General features: G+C 42.9%; 1 protein-coding gene across 1 annotated transcript in view; it reads right to left on the bottom strand.

Moving 5' to 3' along the window:
• Positions 1 to 26,161, bottom strand: part of LOC142750505 (uncharacterized) — a 41,384-nt gene that overhangs the window by 710 nt on the left and 14,513 nt on the right. Inside the window, exons 3-9 of the mRNA XM_075859507.1 lie at positions 24,619 to 24,819; positions 22,686 to 22,829; positions 20,897 to 21,034; positions 17,984 to 19,949; positions 16,704 to 16,876; positions 14,754 to 14,824; positions 10,043 to 10,138 (exon numbers count right to left, since the gene is read on the bottom strand). Of these exons, the coding sequence (XP_075715622.1) occupies positions 10,043 to 10,138; positions 14,754 to 14,824; positions 16,704 to 16,876; positions 17,984 to 19,949; positions 20,897 to 21,034; positions 22,686 to 22,829; positions 24,619 to 24,819 (2,789 nt within the window). The remainder of the gene's footprint in view (positions 1 to 10,042; positions 10,139 to 14,753; positions 14,825 to 16,703; positions 16,877 to 17,983; positions 19,950 to 20,896; positions 21,035 to 22,685; positions 22,830 to 24,618; positions 24,820 to 26,161) is intronic.

Raw genomic sequence — 26,161 nt, 5'->3', positions numbered from 1 at the left:
CTGTGGTTACACATAGGAGAAATAACACATAAAAGACATGTATTCTAAACCTGCTCGGGTTTGTGTCTGAATTTGTGAAATCTTGTTGCAGCAGAAAATGTATCCGACTGCTTTGCCTGCAACGCAGAGCAGCCAGCCTCACCCAACAGCCTTTCTCCAGCCAAAGCGGGAGAGGAGGACGATGATGACCACCAATCCTCCGGTTTCCCAACCAGGAGCTTTATTCTCCCTTGTGACGTAACTGCCTTTGGTGTTTCAAGAAGTAGACTTTCAGAGGAGACAGCCATATGACTGTCACCATAGCTCTGTATTGTCCCCCAGTCCTGAACAGAAAATCCTCTAGTTATGAAGAGATATGGGAGTTGTAGTGTAATATAGATACACAGTGGAGTCACATTATCACCACCTCCTACTTTCGATGTCGGCAGCGCGTAGCCCATGAAGGAAGTGCTGTGTCGTGGGCTGGCTTGGTGGGTATATAAGGTGTGCGATAGGCGGTCTGAACACATATCACTCGTTGCCATGGGTAAAAGGGGCGATTTATCAGAGTTGCAAAAAGGGATGATTATTGGCTTTTGGGCCTAGGGTGGCGGTATTTCTCATACAGCGCAGTTTGTGAACTGTTCTCGTCCTGCTGTGGTGAAAGTGTATCGTGAGTGGACAAATGGCACCATTGGGAATAACCGACGAGGAGATGGCGGAGCACCACGTGCCACTGTGAGAGGTGAACGTCGGCTGCGCGATGGCCGAACGACACGCTACAGTGGAGCAGCTCACCGTGAAAACCAATAGGGGAGGCTGCATGACGAGCATTTAAAACAGTTTAGCTACCCTACTGCGTGTGGAAGCAGACAGATGGTCACTGCTCCTCTGCTAACAAAGGTGCATCGGGGAAAAAAAGGCTTCAATTTGCACGGCAGTATCAGAATTGGACCACCGATGATTGGATAAGAGTTGCCTTCTCCGATGTGTCACATTTTCTGCTTCATAGAACGGATGGACGTTGGCGTGTCTGGCGAGAAACATCAGAGAACAAACACCCTGCAACCATTGCTGGTAGGACACAAGCTGGTGGCGGCAGCGTTATGGTCTGGGGAATTTTTCATGGCATTCTCTGGGCTCACTCATCCATGTGGACGGCATTCTGAACGGATTTGGGTATGAATCCATCGTTGCAGATCACGTCCACCCATACATGCAGTTTGTCTTCCCTGGGGCAGATGGAATCTTCCAGCAAGACAATGCGACATATCACACAGCTAGAAATTTCTCACAGTGGTTGGGAGAGCACGACCAAGACTTCCAAGTACTTCCCTGGCCCCATAATTCACAGACTTGAAACCAATTGAGCATCTGTGGGACCCCCTTCAATAGTCTTGTTCGCTCTATGGCTCCTCCCCCCACGCACCCCCCAGCAGATGTGGCATGCACTGCAGTCACCATGGCCCCAGATACCGGAGACCACCGACCAGCACCTTATTACAAGTACTTATACCGGAGTCACTCCCAGCCCGTCTCGCTGCTGCCCGTGCTGCACACGGCGGTTACTCTGGATATTAGCTGGTGGTCATAATAATGTGACTCGACTGTGTATAATGACTGATTATACAGGCGGATATATGACATACCTATAATGACCGTGTATAATCGGGGGAAAAAAAGGCACCTGTTGCCCGTAGCAACCAATCAGCGCTCAGCTTTTTTACGAACCACTATGGTGTTGTAGTAACCGAAATGCGACAATCATGCATAGAATGAAGCTACAGGTGTGGAGCATGACTTGTGCCTACTAAGCTCGCAACTAGGAAAGAAGCCACTCACTTGATTGGGGCCGTGTCACATTTTCCACCACAGCAGGTAGCTGGACGCGCCGCTCTGCAGGAGAAATTCTAAGTGGACCGAGGTTGCTTTGTTTTTGGGATTGGCAAAGTCCAGATGTCAGAGGTACGTCATAGCATGTACCCTAACATTCTAAGATGGGAATACCACTTTAAAAATGTAGTCAATGGCTACATGGTGATATAGCATAAGGCTATGATGTTCCATCATGTTGCTGTTAAAGGAAATTTAATTTCACTACAGTCCAGGACAACGTGGCTCTCAAACAATTAAAATAAACGGGGTATAAACATTTTATTTTTTTATTTGTCTATTGCAGAATTTTTTCCCCCTGTGCTTTATCCTCTGTGAGGTAAGTTCCACAGCTGCATGGAAGGTAAAGTGCCTGGAATCAATCATACCTGTAACAAGAGAAGGACTTCTACTCCGCACATATTGAATCATTTAGTCAGAAGCATCTAGGAGCTCTGCTATAATTAGTCTGGCCAGGAAGGAATGAATGACTATATCCAAGTCATTATCACTAATTCTTTTACTTAACCCATTGATCATAGATATTAGTAAAGAACATGGCACTTCCCAGCACCCCTCCCCCACATATTAATACACTGATGGGTGAGAACACTGCTCTCCACAGGTGTATGGGAATTCAGTATCGTCCCCATTGCCTGCCGCACCTGCTGCTAACACTCCAAACCTATTCAAGCTCCGTCTAACAAACAAACTGCTTGGGGAAAAAAAAAAAAAAAGGCTAGGAGGAACTTTTAAGGGCTGCCTAATGAATTACAATAGGAAACTCAATTTTTACCCGAGGTAGTGACAAAGTGAATTACCGAGGCCTAGAGAAAGCTTCCTTGGTTAAAGGGGTTGTCCCAAGATGAAATGTTATCCCCGAATAATAGGATAGGTGATAACATGCTGATCGGTGGGGGTCTGACCGCTGGGACCCCCACCGATCAGCATGTTATCATCTATTCTGTGGTTAGGGGATAGCATTTAATCTTGGGAAACCCCTTTTATGTAGTTTAGAGACATGAATATATACGGACACATCCTTTTTGTAACACCAAGTGTTAACCCCTTAATGACCAGGCCTGAAAAGGCCTTAATGATCAGCTAAGTTTTTCTATTTTTACCTCTGGGCCTTCCACCAGTCATAACGTTCTTATTTTTTCATTGACGTGGCTGTACGTGGCCCTGTTTTATGCGGTAGAAATAAAAAAAAAAATTCTGCATGGTTTGGGGTAGAAAAAAATTCACTGTGTAAGTTACAGCAATTATTTTTGCAGCATGAATATAGGAAAAAGCGATTCACGGCAGATTTTTTTTTTGTCCCGTTCACGTTTCACCCTAAATAACCTGTTAAATTAATTCTTCAGGTTATCATGGTCATGCAGATACCGAATACATGTCGGATTTTTTTTTTATTTCACAAACGGATAACTTTATTTTTAACTTATGATGTATAAGAATTCTTCTATATGCGAATACATGACAGGCTTCTTTTAGGGCAGCACACAGTGTGAACTAACAGCAGGCCTACTGATCAGACAGCTCTGGGGTCCTTTCTGCAGAGGGATCCCGCAGTCTGCGATCTCGTGCGATCGAGGAGAGGTGTCCCCTTTGATCATGCCGTGGTCATCAAAGGTTTGAACAGCTGGGTATGTTTTTTAGATCCCAGCTATCTTCAGGAGGCTGCTCTAAGTTCAGGAACTGTAAGCTACAGCTCCTACTTAGATAATGAGCGCTCCAAGTAGCGCTCATATGCCTTTTCTACAGCAATGCCAAAAGACGTCGCTATAGACTGGGGAACCCCACTGCCGGCCAAAAATCAGTGGCGGTTGAGATGGGGTTAAACAAACCATCGCCATGAGAATAAGGAAAATAATAGAGGTTGGAATAGAAGGGTGCTGTCATCGTTCGAGGAAACAAAATCACCGGTAAGCGTAATTACCGTTTTCCAGCATTTTTGTTTTAGTATCAACCTTTCAAAAGGCAGATGGAGCTTTTTTTTTGTGGATAACACAGCGACACCCTCCAAAATAGCCCTCAGGAAAGAGAATAGAGCCCTTAGTGGCCAGCATGGAGCAAATAGGATTGTGATGGCCTTGTCCTCTTTAATTCTTGGATTTAGAACCAACAGTGGAAAGGCAAATGCCAGAGTTCAGTGCCATTTTTGGGACAAGATGCCCTCTGCCAGGGGATGATCTGTTGGATTCAAGGAGTATAATCTTTTTATCTGTTATCTCTTCTGGCAAGAGGGACTCCTGAGATTCTTGTCTTATCTGAATTTTTTTTTTATTTAGACACCATTCCCCTTGAAGTAGGTGGTGTCTGCTCAGGAAATCCGCTTTGAGGTGGTCTTTTCCTCCTCCGGTGAACTATAAATATAGAGGGAAAATTGAGATCTGCTAGGAAACAGAATTGAAAAGTTCATGAGGGGTGGACTTTTTGTGCAGTTGAGCTACTGTTGCAGAATTGTTGAATAGAATCCTTACATCAAAACCTCTTAGATAATGGCAGGCTGCCTGGAGTGCTTGAAAGAAGGCCAAAAGCTTCTTGAAATTTGAAGATCATATTTTGATCTCTGGATCCCAAAGAACCTGAAAGACTAGGTCACCTAGGTGTGCCCCCACCCCAAGGGACTGGCATTTTTGTTAGGACTTGTGGGGATAATTGAATCCAAGAAAGCCCTTTTACTATATTTTGAGAATCTAGCCAAAGGAGTCGAGAACTTTTTGGGGAAGACAAAACTTTTTTATGTGTAGGCCTGGATTTGAGCCATGCCATTGAACTTCCAGCTGGAGGAGACCAGCCATGAGCCCAGGGTACTGCAGGAATAGCGGCTCTGAATAGACGCAATAGAGACATTGCTCTGCGTATGGATAGGACTGAATGGTGGAGTACAGAGGTGAGGGACTGAACTAATTTTGTATTTTCCGGATGCAGAAATTACTTTTGTTCCCTGGAATCTACAAGGATCAATAATAAGATCTGAACCGTAAAAAGGAAGCAGAGAGGATTGCTCTAGGCTTACTATCCATTAAAGGTTTTTTTTTAATTTTAACGTCTGGGACAGTTGATGTTGAACCTGATCTGGACAGTTCCCCATTAGGAAAAACCGTCGATAAGATAGGGGATATAGATTCCCTGACTTTCCCTTATGTGAGCTGCGATTTCTGCGACCACCTTTGTAAAACCTAGGCGTTCCATTGGGGTTTTGTACCAGAAATAGAGTAGAACCCTTGCCCTTTTTCTTCTGGAAGAACAGGAATGGGAACTCCTTTTTCTAACAGAGATTGTATTACTTGATACATCGTATAATGATTTATTCAAGGGGCCTGAATTTTTGTGACTGTAAAGCGAGAAGGGGGAAGGGAGCAGAAATCGAATTTTACTTCTGCTCTAATGATGCCTAGCACCCAGCTGCTCCTGGATATTTTGTGAGAATTCGGAAGGTTGGTTATTAAAAATTAAAAAATTTAAAAAAAAAAATTGATTTTTTGGGAACATTTCCATCTTCCTCCATTCTCTTTCCCTTTACGTGAATTATTAGATCTTCGGGAGACAAAATGGCTTATCCTGTTTTGGGTTAAAGGCTGTAGGAAGCCCTTTTCTCCTATCTCCTGCTTTATCACAGAGGTCATCTAGGACTGGGCTGAACAAGAAATTCCCATCACACTGAATACAATATTCCACAGAGAGGCTAGTACATTTTTGCGAGGCGCTTTGTTCCGTAAAGGAGATTCCAACTGATTAATCCAGATTAATAAGGATCTGGCTCCACAGGTTGCAGCTATATTAAGACTTAAAAAGCTGCCACAGATAATTCCCAAGCATTTAAATCCTTCCGTTTTTGTATCCCTAGGATCTTTCAGGAAGCCTAAATCATCAAATGGGAGAAATGCTTTATGAGATGCTTTGGCTACAGGTACATCTTTTTTGGGAGGTCTGTCCAAGGCAGCCGTTTCTTGTTCATCATACGGATATTTCCTTTTAACTTCTTTGGGGATTAAGATTTGTTTATCCGGTTTCTTCCATTCGTTACGAATAAGAGACCAGATATTTTTATGAATAGGAAATACTCTTCATCGTCTAGACTCTAGGCCTTAAAACATAACATTCTGAATGGATTTTGTTCCCCTGGGTTCTTCTACCATCATTGCCTTAAGTAATTGTTCCATCTCCCCTGAATTATCGTCATCCGGTAAAAGAATCTGAACTAGATTCTAAATCGCTATCCTGCAATAGGCCCTCATCCCGAGAGCAGGAACCTGAAGCATAAAGCTGAGGAGGTACTAGGGTGTGAAAGGGATTAAACAATGTTTCAATTAATACATTTTGCGCAGCGGCCATCTTTCCTCCAGCTTCCATCGTGGTTCTTTTGTAATGAATAAGAAAGTCATTACTCCTTTAAGACAGGTTTTCATGTTTTTAACCCCTTAGTGACCAGCCCATTTTAGGCCCTAATGACCAAGCTATTTTATTTGTTTTTCTATAGTCGCATTCAAAGAGCTATAACGTTTTTATTTTTTCGTCTACATAGCTGTATGAGGACTTGTTTTTTGCGGGATTAGTTGTGCTTTTTAATAGCACCATTTTTGGGTACATATAATTTTTATATTAACTTTTATTAACCTTTTTGGGGGGGGGGGATTATAAAAAAAAAAACTGAAATTCCGCCATTGTTCTATGCGTTTTTAAATTGACGCCGTTCACTATGCGACGTAAATAACATGTTACCTTTATTCTATGGGTCGGTACGATTACGGCGATACCACATATGTAGAGGTTTTTTTATGTTTTACGACTTTTGCACAATAAAAACACTTTTGAACTAAAATTATTTGTTTTTGCATCGTCGCTTTCCAAGAGCCGTAATTTTTTTATTTTTCCATCAATGTAGTGATTTTTTGGGCTTGTTTTCTGCGGGACAAGACATAGTTTTGATTGGTACTGTTTTGGGGTGCATGGGACTTATTGATTCATTTTTATTATGACTTTTTTGGGGGGCAATGGAAAAAATTGCAATTTCGCCATGGTTTTTTGCGTTTTTTTTTTTTACGGTGTTCACTTTGCGGTTTAAATTACCTATTAACTTTATTAATGGAGTCATTACGGTCGCGGCGATACCACATATGTGTACTTTTTTTTTTTTTTTACACTTTTACTAAATAAAACCACTTTTTATGGAAAAAAATGGATTTTTTTACTGTACTTTTTATTAATAATCTTTATTTCACTTTGATGACTTATTTTATTAGTCCCACTAGGGGACTTTACTGTGCGATGTTCCGATCGCTAATATAATGCTCTGGTATACTTCGTATACCAGAGCATTATTGCCTGTCAGTGTAAATCTGACAGGCAATCTGTTAGGACGTGCCTCCGGCGCGTCCTAACAGGAATATGTCCAGGGCAGACCTCGGGGCTTTTATCAGTCCCCCGGCTGCCATGACACCCCATCGGAGACCCGCGATTTCATTCGCGGGCCGCCGATGGGTGAGAGAGGGAGCGCACTCCCTCTGTAAACAAAGTTAAATGCTGCGGTCGCTATTGACGGCGGCATTTAACGGGTTAAACGGCCGCAATCGAAGTAAACTTCGATCGCGGGCGTTGGAGCAGGAGCTCAGCTGTCATCAGACAGCAGAGCCCCGGCTCCTGCCTGCACGGGAGACCCGTGCAGGACTTAGACTAGGCTGACGTGAAAAGGCGTCAGCCTAGCCTAAAGCCCATTAGTGAATCACGTGAAAAGGCGTATTGGTGGTCACTAAGGGGTTAAGTGGAGCGATCTTTGACCTTGGTATCCATACGAGGCTTGGACGGAAGGAACAGGGAGGGACACACATAATATGCATGTGAGTATGTCTCCCCCCATCTTACAAGAATATTCTTGCCAAGAAAGACAGGCCACCTGCAAACCTTGATGTGTGAAGAATTATAATAATGCACTGAAATATTCTCATTGGCTGAATCAGTTATCATATTGTAAATGATTGGCAGAAATCAAGCCTACACCTTTTCTGAAATCATATTATTGTACTTGTTTTGATCAATAAAATTTAGAGGAGTATTTTGAGCATACGAGCAAGCGTCTGTGTGATATTCCTTCTCCCTGGATAAATCACTGGAGTGCGGGTATCGGTTGACATACCCATTACAAATTCCAGTCTAACATATTTTGGCCCATGATTGCGTCAACGTAGGGCGATCAGGATTTTTACGTATAATCATCATGGAATTGCGTGCTTCTACCTTAATAGATATCATTGAATTAAGGAATGAAAGTGACTATTCTGCAAAAATGTGCTCTATACAAAAGGCACAGGTGGGCTTCTCATATGTATGGGGTAACTTCTTACGTCAAATTTTATATTCTCTATGCCGACTTTTCCATAGCGTTTTTTTAGGGGCTTCCTATACCGAAAATTGAATAAAATATACAAATATAAGCCGCAATATAGTTTGAAAAAAACACTCGACCCAGATGAACGCCAACCCTTGAGGTATGCAAGGGAACATCAGAAGAATCCCGTTTATCCATGACCCAGACCAGAAGCAACCGCTGGCGCACAGAGTGGAGGAAAATGGCTTCCTACCAGAGGCATGATGCACAGTCCCTGCCTACAGTAGAGAGAATATCTGGAGGCCCGGACTTAACCCTTAACTCAAGGTAATGGATTCATCTCAGCAGGGTGAGTAATGTAAGTCCAGTCAGAGAATACCCACGCTTTTTTTTTTCAGACCATCTAGAAAACGGTAATCACACTTACCGGTTATTTTATTTCCTCGAAAATAACGGCACCCTAATATTCCCACCTCTATCATTTTCCTTATTCTTAAGGTGATAGTTTGCTTAACTCTTGGTATTGCAAGCAAAAAAAAAAAAAAAAGTGTGTCTATATATATATTCATGTAACTAAACTCCATTAACCAAGGAAGCGTTCTCCAGTCCTCGGTAATTCATTGAAGCTATGTATGAGCGGTTTTCTTAAATATCCAGTTCTCCTGTCCCTGATGGACAACCTTCTCTTCAATGGTGCCGTCATGGTAAGAGGCACAATTTTGTTTTTCAATCCAAATGTAACGTGAGTATTCCCACCAGGCAAAAAAAATATTACATACAAAGCATCCAGTAACACATCAAATAAGTCGCAGAGGGGGTATTATTCCAGGCATCCCGAGCACAGTTACATGTGGCGCTATTCACAGCAACAGTTTCCGGCACACATCGTAGATAAAAAAAGCCAGCATGTGGCTAAGTAGCACCATATGGGAGTATAACATTAATGCCTCGCACTGTGTGCCTGCTGTGAATGACTGGTTTACTGTATATATTAGGGGTGATGGAGAATTAGACTGTTCTGCACCATCAGTCTCCTCCGGTTACAAGCTTACTAGCACAATGACCCCGTTTTTATAAAGCAACAAATCTCAGCACCAAGTCCAAAAAAAGAAAGTGTGCTGCTATACCTCGTAAAAAATTATTACATTGGTTTCCCAGAAAAAAAAACCCTTACCGAAGCAAATTTACTCACCATCCCCCCAACCAAGTAGCAAGATGTGTAATGGTAATTGCTCGCTCTCCCGATAGCAAAACACATTTACAGAAACTTATGGGATGTGTAAATGGCATTGACATCAGGCTATCCTGTCATATAGACGTATTTAACACTTCTTTGATGGACCTGACTATGCCTGAACTGGCTGCAAATTAAACTACACTGTAGCGCATCCTAAGCTATAAGACGAAGCTTAAAGGGGGTTCTCTGACAAGTCATTAGATTACATCATGACGGTCTGTGAGCTGGGACTCCCAGTGATGTCCAGTACAAAGTGATCGCAGACCTTGGTAAACCATGCCATTTGGCCACAACCAGAAGCGCAACTTGGAGCTCTTCGACCGGATTCAAAATATACACCAAATGCCCCCCAACCATCACATGCCATATGTGCTACTTGTCGCCACTAATGTGGCAAAGTGTTGTTTAGGGCCCCTTGGGCACCGTCCCCAACCCAAAATGCCCATGAGAAGTCATCAAGTTAAATGACAGCCCTCTATACAGCCACCATTTATTAGTTACATAGGGAAGTTACAAGGGATAATTAAAAATATGTCAGTGTCCCTTTAATAAATAAAGAATTTGTATTGCAGTGTACCCATAGTACACGTAAGATAACAGATGGTAGGGCCCTTCCTCACCTGCTTTTTCATATGCCCGGAACTTGGACTGTCGGCTGCCTTGAGACAAAGGGCGAAACTTCATATCTGGGTGCATCTGGCTGGAAGCGGCATAAGCTGCAACAGGGGGCAAGTGTTACATATGAATAACATACTTATTTCAGCAAACAATACGCAGAGGGGGTGAACACTAGAAAACAAAAATAGAAAAGAATTGGGACTGAGAGACTACACCAGCAATGTCTAAACTTTTCAGTTGTGACTATCCAAATGAAAAATTCTGAAATATTCTAGTTTCACATTGGCCACTGGAGCACACAATAGATTGACATTGTTGTAGAGTACTTTTCAGCTTTGCTGTGTAGAACGAGTCAGGGTCAGCAGAGGGCAGGAGACTCAATAACAGGCTGCCACTCAGGTGTAGTACTGGAGCCTAAGTAATGCAGGTTGGCAATGCTATATACACAGGAGAGGTTCCCCCGTCACCCTGGTCTCTTGGGGGAGGTGGGGTGTACTCCATCTCTTCCTTGTGACAAACTATTGAAACTTTTCTAACCATTAACTTTTATTCATTGCAGCCTGTCATAAAGCACACACATCCTGCTGTACGGTCTTCACAGACCATGCAGAAATGTATTTCTGAAACTAATAAATCAATGATACATTCACTTTAAATAATGTAATTTACAAAGTTTTTTGGAAGAGTAGACAGGTCCTCTTTAAAGGGGTTGTCCGGTTTACAAAACCAATTTCCATGTACCCGATTAGGGATGTCTGTGTTAACAGCGGTGGGTGGGGGGACTTCGTTGAGGATCCTCATCCCTTGGCCAGAGTGGAGAGTGGTTACAAAGACCAACTCTCGCTTTGTAGGACTGTCCTGGCCTGCATTACGCAGACAACACATTGACATAAATGAGCACTGTGTAACACTTAATTTCCCATATGGTGGCGCTGCAGGAAAGTTGAAGTCTTACTGACCAGTTTCCCCAGAGATTACAGCTGAACACTGTGGGTCCCAGGAGGGGACACTTTGTGATCAGCTTATTGTCAATACACCCTTCTAACAAGTAGAGATTTTCCAAAGTGGAGAACCCCTTTAAAGGTAGTCTGCCACAAGACAGAACCTATTAACTTAGGATATCTAAAAGATGCTCTAAGACAAGCCCCCCTCCTCAAGCTGCCACTCAGGTTGATGTAAGAAATTGAACAATATGTTAACCCCTTCATGGCACAGCCTGTTTTGGCCTTGTGGACGAAGACTATTTTTTCAAATCTGACACGTGTCACTTTATGTTGTAATAACTCGGGAATGCTTTTACCTATCCAAGCGATTCTGAGATTGTTTTCTCCTAACATTGTACTTTATGTTAGTGGAAAAATTTGGTCGATAAATTCAGTATTTATTTGGGAAAAACACCAAAATTGAGAATATTTGCAATAATTAGCAATGTTCTCAATTTAAATGTATCTGCTTGTAAAAGAGATCGTAATACCACAAAAAATAGTTACTAGATAACATTTCCCATACGTCTACTTTATGTCTGCATCGTTTTTTGAACATCCTTTTATTTTTCCAGGAAGTTACAAGGCTTAGAACTTTAGCATCAATTTCTCACATTTTCAAGAAAATTTCCTATACCTATATTTTTGTGGAAAAGTTCAGTTTTGTAGCGGCTTTAACCGGTTTTCCGACTGCTGGCTGTGTATATACGGCCGGTGGTCGGGGTCGTTAAAACCTGCGCCATAGACTATTCATGGCTCAGGTTTTAGCTGTGCAGCCCCAGTTACAGTGGAAATATATGGTGTAACAGAAGAAAAAAACCTATGGTCTGACCTTTGAGGGACAGACCATAATAATAAAAAAATAAAAGTAAAATAAAGTGCAAAAAAAATTACAGTAGACAATAACTATAACAAATAAAAGGTCAATTACAGGGTAAAACTATGTTATTACCAGAAAATAGCTAAAAAGTAAAAAAGCTTTTTTTTTTTTTTTTTTTACTACTTTCAAATTTTAAGCCTAAAAATTCAAAAATAGCAAAAAGGGTGTGTATAAAAATGATAAAAAAAAAAAAAAAGAAACCTGCATGGTCTATGGAAAAAACATCGCAAAAATCATGTCGCTAGCCCAACAAATAAAAAAAGACTCAAAATAGCCCGGGCCTGAACCGGTTAAGGGCCTTATAGATTATATTAGTAACCCCCATAAGTCACCCAATTTTAAAAACTACACCCCTCAAAGTATTCAAAACAGCATTTAGAAAGCTTCTTAACCCTTTAGGTGTTTCACAGGAATTAAAGCAAAGTGGAGGTGAAATGTATAAACTTCATATTTTTCTATAGAAAATCCATTTTTTTCTGTAATACAGAAGGTTTTACTAGAGAAACGCAACTCAATATTTATTGCAGATTCCGCAGTTTTTAGAAATGTCCCACATGTGGCCCTAGTGCGAATGGACGGATTTTGGGGCCTCCTTTTTATTAGAATAGATTTTAGGCACCATGTCCGGTTTGACGTAGTCGTGTCGTGCCAAAACATTAGAAACACCAACAAAAAGACACAGTTTGTAAAACTACACCCCTCAAGGAACTTATCTAGGGGTATAGTTAGCATTTTGACCCCACAGGTTTTTTGCTGAACTTAGTGGAATTAGACCGTGAAAATAAAAATCTACATTTTTCCACTAACACGTAGCAAATTATACATTTTTACAAGACAAAAAAAAACAAAAAAACACCACAGCATTTGAAAAGCAATTTCTCCTGATTACGGCAATAACCAATATGTGGTAATAAACTGCTGTTTGGACACAGCAGGGTTCAGAAGGGAAGGAGCGTCATTTGGATTGGTTTTCGGGCACCATGTCGCATTTGCAAAGCCCCTGAGAGACCAAACCAGTGGAAACCCCCAAAGGTGACCCCATTTGGGAAACTACAGCCCTAAAAATTTTTATGTAGGGGTATAGTGAGCATTTTGATCCCACAGGTTTTTTTGCTAAAATTTAGAGGAGTCAGGCCGTGAAAACGTCAATTGTTTTTTATGGCGTTCGCCGTGGGCTATAAATGACATATTTACTTTATTCTGCGGGTTGATGCGATTACGGCGATACCATATCCAGCGTGCGGGATAAAGATCATTATATTACGGACGCGGCGATACCAATTATGCATAGTTTATGTTTTTCTAATAATAAAAGGACTTTATAAGGGAAAAAGGGGTGATTTTTAATTTTATTACTTGGAACTTACTTTTTTATATTTGTACATTGTTTTTTTTTATACTTTTGTTTACTTTTATTTTTTTTTAGTCCCGCTAGGGACTTAAAGTTCCAACTGTTGGATCATTGTTATAATACCCTGCAATACTTATGTATTGCAGGGTATTATACCAGACAGTTGTTGCCGATGTTGTTGCAACTCCTTAAATGCGGTGGTCGCTATGGACCTCCGCATTTAAGGAGTTAATCGGTGGGGGATCACGGCTGTGATCCCCACCTGTCTTCCCTCAGTACTAAGGCTGCTAGTAGCAGCCAGTACTGAGAGTTGCCGGGCTGCGAGGAACGTCTGTGCGCTCCATTAGGAGAACGCAGATTAACAGGCTGCAGGCACAAGGACCAGCGCTGTAGCCCATTTTCTACGTGGGCTGGTCAGGAAGGGGTTAATTGAGCTGACAGGTGAGCTGTCCTAATGGGCGTCTAACAGGTGCAGGAGCAAACACTGACTTGTTTTTCTAATGAACTCTATTACACGTCATAAGGTAAAACAGTCTGTTCTGGTGCAATATTACATTATCTAAAATCTGCAATTACAATTCTAGGTATAGCGTAACTAGCGCAAGAAATCATTAAAAGCTCATAAAACGAGCTGAAATAAATGTTTCAACAAGAGCAGATTTTGCTGGTTCCACAATTTGCAGTAAAGAGAGTGCTAGTTTGCAGCATCTATAGTCCCAGACCTACCTTTACATGGGATGATGGAATGCTTATGGTTGCCAGGCCCTATACCAGACATGTAGGTTGAAAGACGACTGGTGACATGTTCTACTCATTATTTCAGCAATTCAAAATCAGTTATAGTAAAGCTAAAACTAATCAGATACAACAGATGTCCAATGCAATGTGGTCACCCACATGACATCCTTCTGTCTGACCGGACCTTACGCCATGCACCTGGTGTTTACACCCAGCAGGAGGATATGCCCGCATGTGGCAAGTTTTTCTCTGTCCTATTATTTACGTTCCAGTGCAGGAATAGAAACTGTTCATTAAATCTAATATTAAAAGAGAAGAAAAACCACAAAAAAATAAAATCCAACTGTCGGGCCATCTGTTCATGCGTGTCCAAGTCATATAGACAGACATTTACTGGGGTTTTTCCTCCAACTGCGAGAATGGCGGTGCCTTGTTCCCTTCAGAAAAGTGGTTGCGGATGCTCAGCTAATCTCATTTTATCTCCCGCTCACTGTAATAGAAAGTGAACGCACAGGCGTAGCCACTTCTCAAATTAGAAAAGATCATCTCACAATTGTTGGGGTGCCGCATTCTACAGCGATGCTACATACACATTACGGCAGATTTATTCATGTGTGGCACATAATGTTGCATCAAATTTTAGACCTTTTTATGAATAAAATGCGCCAGTCAGATGTGACGGTGGGCTGTGCCAGGTAAACGTGTCTCTGGGCTGTACCGTGCTCTATGGGCATGCTGCATTCCTAAGTGTGACAACTCACCGTCCTCAGGGCTGGAAAATATTCCCAGGGCATGAGTTTGATCAACCCATTGCATGCGGAAGCCTCGGACTCTGCAAAGGCACGAAAAGAAGATAAATAACACTGGCTTCATTCCACAAACCTCCTCATTCAATGGCATTAACAAGGACTGATGATAGGAAAAGAATGTGCAATAAACTCCTAGTAATGATCTGACTGCCATTATATGTGGAAAACGGTTACATGGCTTTATAATACTAGACAGAAAAGAAGTATCTTACTTGTATAGTATATAGATTATTTTTAGGAATATCTATTTAAAAAAACTTCAATGTGAGTCTCATAGGAATAAACAGACGGACTTCCTGACCACATGGCAGACGCTGTAAGATTCAGTTAGTCAAAGCGGGGGTCATGTGACCTAATAGCGACCAGGAACGGCGAGTGAAACTACAAGATAAAGCCATAGGTGAGTTTTCTAACCCCAGTATCAATTACAAAAAGGAGGCCCAAAACATTTTTTGCTGGTAGTGCTTCATTAAGAAATCAGCACAAAATGTTGGATTTAAAGTGAATGCCCACCCTGACTATATTAACCCCTTGCGGCGCTGATGGGCAGACAGAGTTTAATCCAATAGAGGACAGCAAGTAATGCTTAACTATCCTCCCCCCTGGCTAATTTACAGCTCCAAGCGCCGTCGTACTAGGTCCTGACGCTGCCAAGAATCTTGGTTTTAAAGCGAGACAAGGATTGTTAGAGCAGGTTGAAGTGGGAGCTAGATATACTTGCAGCATGTGTGGAGGAGGCAGGGTGGGCAGCAGGGGAGTGCTGGCAACGTAAAGGGAGACAGGAAGGGGGATCAGTGATCTTCCCCCTTCCCCTATATTGCTGTAGAGGACTCCAGGGGAGGGGTGACATCACCTTTTGTTCATGTGATCACCTTTCCTTATCAATCAGAGAACATACTCGCTCTCCGTCACATATGAGGGGTCTTTTAGAATACTTGCTCTCCGTCACGTATGAGGGGTCTTTTAGAATACTTGCTCTCCGTCACATATGAGGGGTCTTTTAGAATACTTGCTCTCCGTCACGTATGAGGGGTCTTTTAGAATACTTGCTCTCCGTCACATATGAGGGGTCTTTTAGAATACTTGCTCTCCGTCACATATGAGGGGTCTTTTAGAATACTTGCTCTCCGTCACGTATGAGGGGTCTTTTAGAATACTTGCTCTCCGTCACGTATGAGGGGTCTTTTAGAATACTTGCTCTCCGTCACATATGAGGGGTCTTTTAGAATACTTGCTCTCCGTCACATATGAGGGGTCTTTTAGAATACTTGCTCTCGGACTATCACATATGAGCTGCCTTTTTATTTATTTTTTCCAGAACAGGAGTGATATTATAAACATATATACTCTAGAATTAAATTTGCATATAGGTTTTGGCGTGTTCTCACTTTTTAAGGTATGTAATCCCTGTATTATATAGGTTGTTACCTTTTTTTAATTACAATTCCAGCTTAAAACCAGATTTTTGGCCTGTACAATTCTGGTGATTTTGTGAAGATATGTGCATGTAGACAGGCCTATGTGGCATGTATGAACCCTGAAATTTTATTTTCCGGGTCACACTTTGAGCCACAAGTATCAATTTTTATTATTTTTTTTATGAGAATTGGTATCATTTTTTTCTTTTGTAATTTAGGTTTTATTTGTACATGTAAAAAGTGTGAAATTCGGCTACCAGAGGTGCAAAATGTCCAAATGACCCTGGGAGCACATGGCTCAAGGGAACGCACCGGCAGCTGGATAGTTTGCTTTAAGTGCACCGGTTTCTGTTTCCAATCTTCAAAAGTTTCAGGGATTGACATTAAAATAGATAACCAGTTTTACTTTAGATGTTGCTAAATAATCAGATCTCCAAGCAGTAGGCAGAAGACGAGAAAATACATTTTTTTTTAGCAGCATTACCTGTATTCCTTAAAGGGCTCCATGAGATCCTCAGCACTGAGCTGGGGAGAGAAACCATACACTTCAATAATGTGTCCAAACTTCCCACGATCCACCTGAACTTCTGAAAACTCGGAAAAATCCCCCTGAAGAGGCTGTATGTGGACATCCTTTTCACAAACATGAGAATTAATCTAAATAAAGCAAAAAAAAAACAAAAACAGTAGCAGTAAGTAGACGTACATTGGTAGAATCTGGTGTATAGAAAATACCCTCCTGAAATACTCCACATTCGCCACTGGGGGGCACTATATAACCAAGATTGTCAAAGTATTATAATGTTACTGCATTTTTCAGCCATTTATAATAATGGAGCAATGAATACATTACAATAGTTGTATAGAAGAAAAATTATTGTTGATCTTCTTTAGGACGACATATGCCTTGCCAGTGATACTTACACCCCTCCATTTGCGGTTATGGTCAGTTCAAAAATTAGTTTTACATTATATTTATTATTAGGCTGTTTCCAGAAGAGTTAGGAGGCACATAGAGGCTGCACCAGCAGCACAATACACCCAGGACTTCTCCAGGGATGAAGGTCACCAATACTCAGGGTTAGTGTCAAAAATTTGCTGCAGTTTTTTTTTTTTTTATCATCAAGAAAATAAACGTTCCTTTCACGAAGATTTGCCGCATAACATTTAAAATCCAGCCAGATGCTCCTACGCAATACAGAACATGCTGCCATGTAGTGATGCTAAAAGGGTGTCTTTTTATAGTACAATTTTAGTACTATATAATGCCAGGTACATACAGAAAGTGATAAAACTCTGGATGCTTGCAGCCACCACTAGGGGGAGCTCACTGGATAACTCCATCTTCAGCCTTAGCGGTGCCTGCAGGTGGTCACGTGTCAAGGAGAGCGGGGGATTTGGAGCTCTGTCCACTATAAAGATATTATCTAAAATGAATGATCATAGTTGGAGGTAGATATTATCTATGAAACCTTTCATTTGGAAAATCAAATCCCACCAGAGCTGCTGATATCACTGCGGATGGTTTCTTTTTGGTCCTACTCCTCAATAGTAGATATGGGGGTGGTGTGGTCAGGGGGGGCTATATGGGGCCCTAGTTGTGCATTAACGGCCTATAACTAGTATGTTGCCTTACTGTATTTTTCACTCTGCAAATTAACTTTGTTTTGCTTCTCCTAATTCTTTCAACCTCAACAATTATTTCTTGCAATTTGACTTCATATTCCCCCCATTTAACAAATCGGTAAAGTGTTCACTACTCACCTCTGCCAGGAGTCTCTCCATCATCTTCTGTTGTTCTTCATCGCTGTGCGCCGTCTGTTCAAGCTTAGTTTCTTCACCAGGGTTCTTCTCGGTTGACATTTTTCCGGTTTCCACATTACTCCTGGGTGATTGAGGTTTAATCTCTGCCTCGTTCCTGGCCTCCACTCTACTCTCCTCCTCCCGAGCCTCCACTCTCCCCTCGTCGTCCCGGGCCTCCATTCTCCCCTCCGCCTCCACTCTCCCCTCCACCTCGTCGTCCCGGGCCTCCACTCTCCCCTCCACCTCCTCGTCCCGGGTCTCCACTCTACTCTCCTCCGCCTCGTCGTCCCGGGCCTCCACTCTACCCTCCGCCTCGTCGTCCCAAGCCTCCACTCTACCCTCCGCCTCGTCCCGAGCCTCCACTCTACTCCCCGCCTCGTCCCGAGCCTCCACTCTACTCCCCGCCTCGTCCCGAGCCTCCACTCTGTCAGCCTGCAACTTAACCTTCACCTCTTTATCCTCCGGACTCAAAACTATCGTGTCTGCCTGCTCCTGGACTGCCATTTCAATTTCTTCCTGCTTCTGAGTGTACATTGTCATCCCTGCCTGCACTTGATCCTCTACTGGTATTTTTGCCCCTTCCACGGGCTCTGCTGGCATCTCTGCCTTCGCCTCCGCTGGCATCTCTGCCTTCGCCTGAGCCTCCGCTGGCATCTCTGCCTTCGCCTGAGCCTCCGCTGGCATCTCTGCCTTCGCCTGAGCCTCCGCTGGCATCTCTGCCTTCGCCTGAGCCTCCGCTGGCATCTCTGCCTTCGCCTGAGCCTCCGCTGGCATCTCTGCCTTCGCCTGAGCCTCCGCTGGCATCTCTGCCTTCGCCTGAGCCTCCGCTGGCATCTCTGCCTTCGCCTGAGCCTCCGCTGGCATCTCTGCCTTCGCCTGAGCCTCCGCTGGCATCTCTGCCTTCGCCTGAGCCTCCGCTGGCATCTCTGCCTTCGCCTGAGCCTCCGCTGGCATCTCTGCCTTCGCCTGAGCCTCCGCTGGCATCTCTGCCTTCGCCTGAGCCTCCGCTGGCATCCCTACCTTCTCCTGAACATCCGCTGGCATCTCTACCTTCTCCTGAACATCCGCTGGCATCTCTACCTTCTCCTGAACATCCGCTGGCATCTCTACCTTCTCCTGAACATCCGCTGGCACACTTGCATCCTCATGAGCTGTATTCTTCCCCCCTTTTTCCTCATGAGCCTCTATGCTCACTTTTGCATCCACCACTCTCAGCTCATGCATTTCCTTATCCAATCTACATGTCTCTGCTTCTTTCTCCACCCTCTCAGTTCTCTCTGCTGGTCTTCCATGGTTGGCTGCTCGCGTCTCAGATCCCACTTGATCGTCTACGGGTTTGTCTAACAACCCCTGGGCATTTATTCTTGCCGGTTCCTCATTCACACGATCTAGTCTCATTTCCAAGTCATTCAGTCCCTCTTCAGCTTCCACCACTGCTGGTTGACCACGTGTTCTGTCCTTACCGTCACTGTCATGAGGTTTCTCTACTCTATCATCACCATTGCCCTCTAGCTTTCCTGATGTTTTCTCCTGCTTCTCTTGGCTCTCTGTCTCATAATGAACCTCTTCTCGTCCCGCTGACATTTCTTTCTTGCTTGGTCCCATCTCTGCCTCCAACACTTTATTTGGTCTCTGCAGTGCCTCTCCATTGTCCACATGCTGCCCATCTTCTAGTGTCCTCCTGGGTCTCCCCTCTGACGCACTTTTGCCCTTTCCATGACTCCTCCAATGTTCCTCTCTGTTTCTTGTCCAATGTTTTCCTCTGACTGCAGCAAATTCTCTGTCTGGTCTCCTATCCTTGTTCTGTCTCCAGTTTTGTCTTCCCCTGCCGGTCTCCCATTTTTTGTTGTGTGAGGGAGCACTCCAAAAACGCCCACGATTCTGATCTTGAGAACTGGTTTTGGAATCTCCATTCTCATCAGGTAGCCTGCAGTAATAGAGAGTAAACACAGATATCTCAAAAGGTACCATGTTAAGGTCCTATAACACGGCCCGACACGTATCTATGCATATAAACGATGACAAAAAGAAGTGTATGTGCTGTGTGAAATGATTCTTTATAATCCCGAACTACGACAATTTATCTACCGCACTATACACATTTGTCCATAACAATGTTTCCACAGCACTCTGTGTATAAAATCTTTAGTAATCTATTTAATTGCAATTTACTACTATTATAAAGGTAAAATCAGACAGAGTTTTGATGCAGTTTTTAGAGCCAAAGCCAGAAGTGGATCTAAAGGAAAGAGAAGGTGTATAGAAAAGACTGATGTATCGCCATTCTTTGGTGTCCACTCCTGTGTTTGGCTCAAAAAATGGAGACAAAAACTGTATCAAAACGCAAATGCTCATTCATCAGGTGATTGTATCGTTTATGCAGCCGAAGATATTATCGTTGTCGGCAGAACATCTCGCTGTGTAAACAGGGAAACGTGCTGCCGACATGATAGAAATGTATGAGGACGAGCGATGGCAGTAATGATCGCTAGTCTCCATACATTATTGATCACAGCTACTTGTGAAAGGAGCAAACAAGCGCTGATCAACGAGCGGTCTCGTTTATGTCGGGCCGCGTAAGAGGACCCTAAGGCTTCGTTTCCAGCTGTCTGTACTTTGTCGACATTTGTGTCTGCTGTAAATGGGCCACAAGAAAGCAATATGTAATTTGATTTATAGCATATAATCCATTTCATATTTATACAGCACCAACATACTGTAAAGCGCTTCACATCTGAGGCAAAGTAAATCTTGGAATAGATGACAGACATTCCAATAAACAATGGAGCGATCAAGTTCATGAAACATTAGTTGGAAGTGCTTGAAGTTTTATACATGTATAGTGTCAGAAAAAAAATATTTGACTGTTCTCACCTGATACCAGCATGGCAGATGGCAGTACGACGATGCCACCCCTCGCCTACTGAAAAGCTACTTAACGCATCATAAGACTCCGTGAGGCGGTGGATCAAATATCGGAGGCGACTAGAGACTGGCGGGAACAACAGGACTCTGCGAAGGAACACACAATATATTATACTTCGGGCTAATAATGCGAAATATTAACGGGAAGACATGCTTCTTACACCCAATCCAATGTAAATAACATTGGGGACCACCCCCACTGATATTCCTATAAATGAATAGTGACAGATTTAAAGGAATTACTGAGACAAAGCCACACGTGATTATATTGTTACTAAGGTGGTTTTGTCAAGTGATTCAGACATTTGCTTATTCTTCAGAAATGCCAAGAATGAAATCCAACAAGACTGATACCTTTTTATAGCCCCGACACCTGCCTATGGGGTTGCAGTCGGGAGGCCCCCATACACATGAGACTGTCGGCCGATCCCGCTGGTGGGTTCAAAGAACTTTTATCTCAAGTATATGGCAAACGTTACATACTTTCCTTAAAGTGCAGCTTGACTTAAGTAAAACTAGACAGCGGATAGATTAGTTGTAATAGAGTCAAAACAATTACTGTCACCTATGCCCAGGGGTCTCTTACTGATCAGTATCCCATAGTAGGTCACCCTCAGTGCAATGTTTGGGGGAAAGAAAAAGCATTGTGGGTTCTGCAGCTTTAGGCCAGGATCACGAGTCAAGAACTGCATCAAATCTGTGTGTGTGATCCTGGCCTTATAGAAGTGACTGCCCTTTTGCGGGGCTGGATGCATGAATAATGGAAGAGGGAAGTGCTTCTTAAAACAAATGGCATTTACCAAATCTAATTTTAAAAAAACCAAAATGAGTTAAAAGGACAATTCTTACAATATGGAAACCATAGATTCTGTAGTGTAGAGCTTGTAATACCTTATTGTTTTCACAAGGGGGAGCCGGAACACTGCATTTACAGATATTGACTTCAGATTTTATTGCGTAGTAGCAGAAAAATCTCAAACAGAAGAACCGAGTGTCCAATAGTAGTAATAGAGATGTCCCAAAACTAAATAACAATACTTGGTGACATACCTGCATTTCGATGAAGCCCATAAATAAAGAACACTTCATCTAAATGGGGTTATTTCTGCATCACCTACATGGAACTCTGCAAACCCCATTTAGATTTATGGGACAGTTGCAGAAAGTCCAGCACCAAATCTGCCGTGTGTGAATAAACTCTTAGGGTATGTTCACACGGCTTATTTTCAGACGTTTTTCGGGCTGTAAACGCCCCGAAAAATGGCTGAAAAAAACGGAAGCTGAACGCCTCCAAACACCTGCTTATTGATTTCAATAGTAAAAACTGCTTTTCATTCCGATAGGGTGGTTTTTTACGCGGCCGTTTGAAAAAACGGTGCGTAAAAAAAAAAAACACCCCGTAAAAAGCATGTCACTTCTTGAGCCGTTTTTGGACGTGTTTTTCATTGTGTCAATAGAATGTCCGCAAAAAAACGTTTGTGGTTTCAAAACCGGCTGAAAATCAGAGGCTGTTTTTTCCCTTGAAAACCACTCCATATTTTACAGCCATTTTTCGTTTTGCATGTGAACATTCCCTCATTGTTTCAGAGGTTTCTATAGTACTCAGGTGCGACAGCCCAACCCTGTGATCAATACCCGTGAGCAAGGCCATATTCACAAGTCGCACATTTGCTGCAACATTACCAGAGGGGCCAGATGTTAATCTGTAGTGAATGGTCATTTATGAAAATGTACTCACGCCTTCTGGTTTCCTTGTTGTAGGAAGTGGTCTAGTTCTGCGCATACAAGCATGTAAAATTCATGTTCCTCTCCAGAAAGGTACACCCCATCAATACACGGCGGATCCAGCTTGGCGGAGGTCAAGATCACAAGACTACAAAAACTTGAGGAAATACATAAAAAACATAATACCGTAAGCAGAATCTATAGTGCAAAGTATACAATATAAGTTAAGCATTGTGTTTTAAGTATTTTTTTAACTTCTTTTTTTTTGGGGGGGGGGGGGGGGGTTTACGATTATAGCAAATCATCCAGATATATCAGAAGAGTCACATTATTAGAAGTCCAAAAGCGGAGACATCCCAACTGGTCAGCACTCAGATTTACAAAAAAAAAATATATATATATATATATATATATATATATATATATATATATATATATATATAACTGAGCACCTCTCATCTTAAGTCAATGGGTTTTACAGAAAACTAGAGCCTGGCGGATCAATCTTCTATATGATAACTATTTATAATTTGCTTAAAATAAGACAGGGCTCATGAATACATTGTCATTAAAGGGGTATTCCAGCCTCCAGCATTTTTCAGCTATCCACTAAATAGGTGAAAAATGCTAGATTGGGGGGGGGGGATCTGAATGCCAGGACCCTCACCAATCACCAGAATGAAGATCCCCCCACCAGCAAGACGGCAGCTAGAAGGAGCGGAGGCCAGGCATGGGTGGTGTCGCTCCATTCTAAGACTATGAGACTGACAAACAGCCGAGCGCCAAAGACTTTGAATGGAGCAGCACCGCGCACGCCTGGCCTACGCTTATTTCAAACATTTCCTAGCTGCCATCTTTCAGCTGAGGGAATGGGGGTCCCCCGATCTGGCATGTGGTGGGGGGGTCCCGGCAGTCAGACCCCAATGATCTAGCAGTGGATAGGTAAAAAACATTGGGGCTGAAATGCCCCCTTAAAAGCGTTTTAGAGCTCAATGAGAATAAAGCCAGTTTCACACAAGCATTTTGGATCCGTAGTCCCGGCCGGAGAGACAAGTCTGATGACGAACAGCATTATAAGTCCCCACGTTGCCGTTAGTTCATGTCATTAGGCCTCACGGTCGAGCGGGGACATGCGATTGTATCACTCTTGTGTGAAGCTGGCCGAATGCACTCAGGTCCACTACTTCTGCAATACGTCTCTGGGCTCCTACATCGGGCAGGTTCACATTATGCATTGTCGTGCAGCGACTGCCATACTACAACTGTGCAAAATGAGAAAAAAAAAGCTGCAAAACTAGGAGTAAGGTTTTGTTCACACAGGAAAGGGCTTTTGACGATTTTTGTTAAAAGGGGTTAAAATGGCACAAATACGACACGCAGGGCATGCATGGGGGGAGGGGAATGCGCCGCATAGAAGCTCGTGCACACAGAGAAGCTGCCAGGGCGAGCTATATGCATAGACTTTCTATGTCCATACCTATATACAAGCTGTAGGAACCAGGACATGAAGGAGATTTAGGAAAACTGAGGCACTTGCACATAGCAACCAATCAGATCACAGCTTTCATCTTCCAAAGGGCCGTTGAGAAATAAGAGCTGAAATCTGATTGGTTGCTATAACTCATTCAGTCTTCCCTTGCACTAGTTTTGCCAAATCTCCCCCATTGCTTGTGAAAATCCCATGGAAAATGACTGCTGGACAAAAACTCCGAACATGTAACGGTCAGAGCAAATTAAGTCCCCAACATAAACATAAGCAAATATAGTACGAGATGCTACACATCACATGAATGTATAAGAGGCCACCAGGCGCCCTACAGCTTCTATGGAACTACACTTCCCAGCATACACTGGGTGGCAGGGAATGCCGGTGCTTTTAGGTGAGCAGATGAGGTAAAGCTTCACTGCTATTTACGCGCTGAGCCGCTTCGTACACAGTGTCTTACAAAGAAGCCAGCGGGCTGTCTGTCTCTCTGCGTGTGCCTGTCACAAGCTGTCTCTTTCTCCCTCTCTCTCTGCGTGTGCCTGTCACAAGCTGTCTCTGGCGCCGTTTCTCTTTCCCCGGAGACCTTATCACGGGACAAACCGTCTCCCCCGGTACCTCAGTCTCTAAAATGGTCTCAATTTTTCTTAGCGCCCTCTGGTGGCTCCTCAGATTTATTTATCGGTGAGGTCTCAGCGCCTCCTAGTGGTTCGGCGAAGCACACATAACGAAAGTCTCAAGTGATGCTTTTCAGCAGTTTCATACTATGACAATCAGACAGAAAAAAATAAAATACGTAATTAGGTCGAAGTATTCTGCTGACCAAGATCAGAGACAAGTGTAGAATATTAATAGGAGATCCTTGCTGTGTGTTCTCATGTTGCTCTGAGGTTTCATGTCCATCTGAAAACACTTTGCCTCAATTCAGATCCCTAAAAAAAGAAAACCTGTCAGTGCAAAGACCAACAAAGCGGCATTGAAACAACTGTGTTGCGTCCTGTACAGACTATCGGACGCATCGCTGCGGTGTCAGTGCCGCTCTATTAGGCTGCTTGACAATCCCTCTAGTGATCAATAAGCTACTGCGAAAAACGTATGTGTATTGAAGTAAAATTCTATGTCCTCGCATCGTTTTTGTGTTACTTTAGGCATATGGTCCGGGAATGCTCCCCACACATACACCAAACACATCCACATGTTCCCATTTACCGACATATGCTAAAAAAAGTGTCCTTTTGGTATACGTTCCGGCGGAACATTGCTATATCATGTAAAATCGTGATGATTTAATATTGCGTGAAATTTAATAGAACTCTAAAGGGAAAAATCATTGCAATTTCACACAACCTTCTAGGAATACATTAGGCATCATTTAAATTAGCATTAGTCCTGGCCTAAAGGTAAGACCCTACAGAGTGGCATTGAGGCGGCTGTCAGGCGCACAGTCGATGGCCACGTCAATGCCGCTCCATGGAGCCTTGCCAGGTCCCTTTTGTAGGATTCATGCACACGTTGCAGTAAGGGTGAATGTAGATATTTTTGGTCATGTGGTAAGAACCGCATAAAAAATCACAGCAAAAAACATTACCGCAAATCGCTGCAGTTTGCCATGCGGTTTTTAGGCAGGCAGAAAATCCGCAGCATATTACAAATCTCATCTGCAGGCTGCGGAAAAAAATTTACACGGAAACTGATATGCAGTTCGTTTTTTAAATCTGCAGCATGTCAATTTATGTTGTGGATTTTCACAGTAGATTTCACCGTGATCAGGGGCTTTTTTACAGGGTTTGGTCCCTTATTTCCAGTGAAGGGTAACGCTAATGTTGCAGCATACAAAGGCATTTAATTGTATGCTTTAAACTTTATGGCAGAGCAATTTAAGGCAAAATCTGTAAGGGCTTTTTTCCATCTTAAATCTGGTATGTAAGGCCGAATTCAGACGAACGTGGGGAAACTCGGCCGTGAAAAACGTCCGTTTTTCACGTCCGAGTTACCCCCGTGCTGGT

The sequence above is a fragment of the Rhinoderma darwinii genome, chromosome 3 (genome assembly GCF_050947455.1).
Source record: "Rhinoderma darwinii isolate aRhiDar2 chromosome 3, aRhiDar2.hap1, whole genome shotgun sequence".
In the NCBI taxonomy this organism is placed as follows: Eukaryota; Metazoa; Chordata; class Amphibia; order Anura; family Rhinodermatidae; genus Rhinoderma; species Rhinoderma darwinii.
This window is presented reverse-complemented; position numbering and strand designations above follow the sequence as displayed.